Genomic DNA, 5,710 nt, shown 5'->3' with positions numbered 1-5,710 from the left:
ATACATCTAAAACTAAGTTGGTGGACTGTGAATTCTTTTACTATTTAGAAAACATGGACCACGCCTGAAAGAAACAAAAGAATAGATAAAGAACACTTCAGCTTTCTAGACGCAGATGGGCGCCCTGTATTTAATAACCTAAATCAGATCCACAGATTTAGCGAAGGTTTCTCTCATTTTACACGCACTGAAAGTTGTTTCTCTAAAGCGTGCACCAGCCCCTGATCGAACCACTGTGCGTGCGTGTGTGCGTGCGTGTGTGTGTGTGTGTGTGTGTGTGTGTGTGTGTGTGTGTGTGTGTGTGTGTGTGTGTGTGTGTGTGTGTGTGTGTGTGTGTGCGTGGAGCAAAGTAGACTCTCTGCTTTACTTCTGCGCAAGGTAGAGAGAGCGGAGGAAGAGCCAAATCTGCAAACGCGCATTTATCTAATAACCTATAGAAATGATTTTGCTGAAATTTAAAAGTCTACAGTATTATACTTTAAAAAATCCTCATAAAACCCAAATTTTAACACTGTACAGCAAACTTTGGGATAGACGGATCACGGTTTTGTCTCCCCTCTCTGCTTCCTGTGTGCTTACCTCTCACTAACCTCTCAACTCTCATAGATTAATTCATGTTCCTGCTGTGTTCCAACCATTCTATTCCTGGTCAATTCCACCCTGGTTCTCTGATAGGTTCGAATCCCTCGAGCCTTCCTGGAACTCCTGTCGACCTGGCGCTCCTCTCCTGCTGACGTCCTGCTGCCAACCTCCCCTGGGTTCACAATTATCATCTATTTGTAAGTGAACCTTGGCTCCCAACTTCTCTGATCTGTTGTTTGACTGTGCTCACTCTCTCTTTCTCTTTCCTCATAGTTCATGACCAGAGCCTTCCCAGCTGTCCAAAACCACTTCACCCCTTACCAAATCTACCCTGTCCACATCAATAAATCACCTTTTACTGTTTATGCTGTCTCTTCGTTTGTCGCTTCCCGGTCATCATGGAAAACCCAGCCATGACAATTTCAGTAACAAGAAAATTCAGAGTGCTGTACATAAACAGAACAAAAAAAAAACATTACAGAAGAAAGTCCATTGCAGTGGAAAGTGGAAAATTGCCAGCCCCCCCAGGCTTGGATCCTCTAACCATGATATGATGCATGTGCTGCAAGTGTCGAGGACAGAAAGTGTGTCATAAAGACTTGGAGTGGAGATGCCTCCAAAGCCTTGCAGGGCTGCTTCGACTGCACTCACTGGTTGGTGTTCACCAAGTCCTCTGGTAAGATCAATGAACTGATTGACGTCTGTGGTTACATCCTTTTGTAGAGATTATTCCCTCAAAAATGATGTTTTGCCTAATAACAAACTGTGGTCTTCTACTAATCTTAAGGTGCTGATTTGTGAAAGGAGAACATCTTTTAATGAAGGGAATATCTCCAAAGTAAAATAAATTAGGAAGAAGATCCTGTCTGAAATAAAAAAAGCCCAATTAAAATACAAAGATAAAGTTAAGGCCAAGTTGGGTAGTAATTACAGAAGTAAGAGTTGTGTGAGAAGGCATTAAACACATGCCTGGATCCTGTCAGAGAGACTATATGCAATATGCGCTGAACAGATTCTGTTTAAGATTTGAAGATGATCATAATCTTACAGTTTTTCTCAAATGCTAAAACACATTTCACAAACGTTTCGTCCATGTTCTCCAATGTCTAAACACAACACCCTTTTCTAAAGCTACATAAACACAACCACACCTTCTCCCTTCAAAACTAAAACTTTCACACCCAAAGAGCAGCTCGAAGCTTTCAAAAATGTAAACACTATACACATCATTACACACTACAGCAAAACAATTGAAAACACAATGCTCAATTTGTGAGAAGGTTCATTGTTTCTTTACTGCCAATGCATATTTTAGAAACTTTACAATTCTGGATCTTCTTAGAGTTCTGCAGAGGATTGGGCATTTAGATTTGTGAGTTTCATATGAAGGGTATAAATCTATAGTAAATTCTGTACACTACTGTAACACAACTCACTGCAAAAGCAGAATCTATTGCACACAACAGTACTCTTGAAAACATGATGAGGGTGTGAAGTTTTTTTTATTCATTTTACAGTATTTACACCACAATCACTGTGCGGCATCATGTCGCTGAGCTGCATCAGGTCACATCACCTCATCCACATCACAGGCTATATTGTCTCTTGCCAGGCACCGTGGGAAAAACGCCCTGGAATGGCGGATCCACCCTTGGAAGTTCTCCACTGGGATGTCAACACATGCCAGCTCCATTGCCCTTAGGAGGTTTTCTCTAGTGTATGGTCGTCTGTCATAAACCTTCCATCTCCACGATGAGAAGAACTCCTCTATAGGGTTCAGGAAAGGGGAGTAGGGTGGCAGACAGACGTTTAAAAAGTGGTTACTGTTGGTGGTGAACCACTCACTGATTTGGTATGTTGTGTGGAAGCGTACATTGTCCCAAATGATCACATAAATGGGATGTTCGGGCCCAGGATGGTGTTGTTGGTGGTCCAGGAGGATATCTTTTAGCTCCTCTAGGAAGGTTAGGAGACGTTGGGTGTTGTAAGACCCAAGGACAGCCTGCCGGTGGACAAGCCCCTCCAAACCCATAGCCGCACAAAGAGTAATATTACCCCCCCGTTGGCCAGGAACCTCAGTGATGGCTCTTTGGCCAATGATAATACGGCCTCTTTGCCTTCGTTTGTGCAGATTGAAGCCAGCCTCATCCAGGAAGAGGTACTCATGAGGTCTGGCCACCGCGTCCAACTGTAATATCCTCTGTGAAAATGTGAAAGTGCACAGGTGTTCAGAACAACAGTCAATCAGGTAGCATATTACTGTACTGTATTCTCCAGAAGTAATGTAGGCCACTGAGCAACACAGTATGTTTACTAACTGTACTGTGAACATGGATGTATACTTACTTGCACATACTCATAGCGTAGGTCTTTGTGTCGTGCAGAGTTTCGCTCAAAGGGAACCCTATAGACTTGTTTCATCCGCATCTTTTGGCGCCGGAGAACTCGGTCTATTGTGGCCAAGCTGACATCATCAATGCCCTCAAAGTTCACATTATCGTCAATGACTTTGTCTCTGATCTCCCGGAGTCTGATGAGGTTGTTCTCACGAACCATATCCACAATGAGGGTTTCTTGTGCCGCTGTAAATATGGCAACCCGCCCACCTCTATGTGGCATTCTTTCAACTCTAAAGAAAGAAACATGTCGTCAATTGACATGTTTTACAATCCAGTAACAACTGATTTGAAACTACTGTAATAGACTACTTTCACAGGCTTGTAAAATTGTATTGTGACAAAGAAAGCAATAGAGTACATGTGAGTTAGCCTGGCCAAAGTGGCTAAGAGGAAGGCAGTCAGGCAAAAGATGTCCAGTGCAGCAGGTGGTTTTATTCACAAAAAAGGTGTTGAAAAATATTTACAAAAAATCTAAAAAAAATAACCAAAAGGTTTAACATGGCTAAACAGATCAAAACTGAACATAAAGCAACCAAAATTAATGTCACGTGCACACAGCTACACTGACCTGGTTCTCTCCCTCTCTCTAGAACATCTCAATTTCTTGTCTTTTATACCTTTCCCCACAAAGGTAGACAAAATGGCCTCCGATGGACTCTCCCACACAGGCACCCCAAACAATTGATACATTTCCTATCAAATGTATCATTGGTAAAATCAATCCAATTCAGCACTATCTGAATATGAAACAATGCAACAATTAAAATACAAACAGCATTAAATTACACAATGCCCAAAACTTAATATGGATGGATTACTGCTTCCCCCTCTTCAGATGGTCTCTTCCTGTGCCAATCCTCCAACAGGAAGGCCTAATTTCCAGGAAGTAAAGTAAAACATCAGATAAATTCACTGAAATAAAATACACAAGATAAATGAAAAAACAATTACAAACTGAATGATTTGAACCACGATGTTATAGTAAATAATCATTAGAAATGCAAAACATAAACAAACCCGGGATAGTATATATATCTGCAAACTAAAGACTAAATACAATATGGCTAAATCAAAACAAACCAGAATGTTACCAAATGTATATAAACAGACAAATGGAGTTCTCACCCACTTTGTCACAGTACAATACCTGTTGTGTTGTCTGAATGCCCTGATAATGGTGGCCACGGTGAACCTACTCAGGTTTGGACGGACTCTTAGTCCTGCTTCAGCCATTGTCATGCCATGGACAATGACATGGTCAATGACTGTTGCTCGCATCTCGTCCGTAATGATGGTACGAGGTTGTCTTGCTCTCCCTCCTGGACCTTCTCTCCCTTGTTGGCCTGCTCCTCTTCCTCCCTGGCCTGCTCCTCTTCCACCATGGCCTGCTCCTCTTCCACCATGGCCTGCTCCTCTTCCACCATGGCCAGCTCCTCTTCCACCATGGCCAGCTCTTCTCCCTCCTTGGCCAGCTCTTCTCCCTCCTCGGACGCGATTACCTCTTCCCCTGACTCTGCCTTCATCCATTGTGTTTGTTTGGAATCTTCAGCAAACTGTGCACTCTGAACTTGCTTTTATACATGTGGTCACAGCATTAGCAACAGGTGTTTTCAATTTTGAGTCGTTGTGTGTAATGAATGAAGCCAGGTGTGTTCATTTTGTTCAAATATTGCTGACTGTGGCAAGCATTTTGCATCACATGAGCTTTCATTTGAGAATATGAGCAGAGTTCTTCTGCAACTTGTGTTTTAGCAAGGAAAAATGTGTTAAGATTTATGTGAATGGAGGATTGTGTTTTGTGAATTGTGTCTTCATGTGAAATGTGTTTATGATATTGGAAAGTGATGGCTAGATTTAGTAAATGTGTTTAGACAACTGGTCATTTGGTTTAGAGGATTGGCTTTTGTGTTTTAGCATTTGAGAAAAACTGTAAGAACAAATTTAGTTTACTAAAGAAAAGAACCAGGGCTTTGCCAAAGTTATACTTTGATGAAAAAAAATGTGTAAAACTCTTTTTTGAAATGACTAAAATACCACGGCCTGCACAATCAGGTGATAAAAATGTGTGCTGAGCAGTTGTGCTTCATCTTTTCCACTTTCTTTTTCTTATCACTCCAGCAATGAAAAGTTCCAAGGTTATGGAAAAAGTCAATTATAGATTAAATCCCTCACATCACTAAATTATTTTAGGTCTGTATCTAATGTTTCTGATAATAAAGCTTATTTAAAAATTGATTCTGCAACAGGTAGACACTGTAGTCTGCATGCCATTCTTGCAGGGTGCTGATGAAACTGTGGTCACTTTATTGGTGCCAAGGTCCATGTTTGGCGACCATGTATTGAATTTTCTTCAGCTTTTAATACTATTCAGCCACATCTTTTTGCTGATAACTTCTTAATCCGTAAGCCCAGCAGCCACCATTTCTGGGGTAGGAATTTAACCAGTTTTCTTTTTCTTGGTTCATTGCTGTAAGATACCTTTGTTAAATATAGCAAATCTGGTATCTAAAGATTACCTAAGATTAAACCAATATTGTTCAAATTAATTTCTTAATTGCTGTACAAAGCATGATTTAATTTGTTGTCCCACTATTTTAACCAAATGTGGGACAATAGGATGCTTGTGGAGGACAAAATAACAGACGTTATGATGACATCGTGCATTTTTATTTAACACAGATCACACATTACAATAATCAGTCTCTGCTTTGCCTGTTATTGCACATCAA

General features: G+C 40.9%; 1 protein-coding gene across 2 annotated transcripts; it reads right to left on the bottom strand.

The window, feature by feature from the left end:
* Window positions 1–1,630: 1,630 nt before the first annotated feature.
* Window positions 1,631–4,634, bottom strand: LOC118558489. 2 transcript variants are annotated; one of them, XM_036129030.1, is made up of 4 exons: window positions 4,129–4,634; window positions 2,929–3,211; window positions 2,456–2,782; window positions 1,631–2,349 (listed from the first exon to the last, which is right to left on the bottom strand). In XM_036129030.1, the coding sequence occupies exons 1-4, from the start codon at window positions 4,506–4,508 to the stop codon at window positions 2,281–2,283; spliced, it is 1,059 nt and encodes a 352-aa protein (XP_035984923.1). In that variant the 5' UTR covers window positions 4,509–4,634; the 3' UTR covers window positions 1,631–2,280. The 2 variants fall into 2 exon arrangements, with proteins under 2 accessions (XP_035984923.1, XP_035984918.1); XM_036129025.1 differs by having other exon boundaries at window positions 1,631–2,782; window positions 4,129–4,633.
* Window positions 4,635–5,710: the final 1,076 nt, after the last annotated feature.

This window comes from Fundulus heteroclitus, chromosome 3 (assembly GCF_011125445.2).
Source record: "Fundulus heteroclitus isolate FHET01 chromosome 3, MU-UCD_Fhet_4.1, whole genome shotgun sequence".
In the NCBI taxonomy this organism is placed as follows: Eukaryota; Metazoa; Chordata; class Actinopteri; order Cyprinodontiformes; family Fundulidae; genus Fundulus; species Fundulus heteroclitus.
This window is presented reverse-complemented; position numbering and strand designations above follow the sequence as displayed.

Bases quoted from the DNA above. Each gene is read 5' to 3' on its own strand.
- LOC118558489 (XM_036129025.1), bottom strand. From the start codon at position 4,508: ATGGATGAAGGCAGAGTCAGGGGAAGAGGTAATCGCGTCCGAGGAGGG. The intron at 3,212-4,128 runs GTATTGTACTGT...TTCTTTCTTTAG, and splicing joins GCATTCAGACAACACAACAG to AGTTGAAAGAATGCCACATA. The intron at 2,783-2,928 runs GTAAGTATACAT...ACATTTTCACAG, and splicing joins TACGCTATGAGTATGTGCAA to AGGATATTACAGTTGGACGC.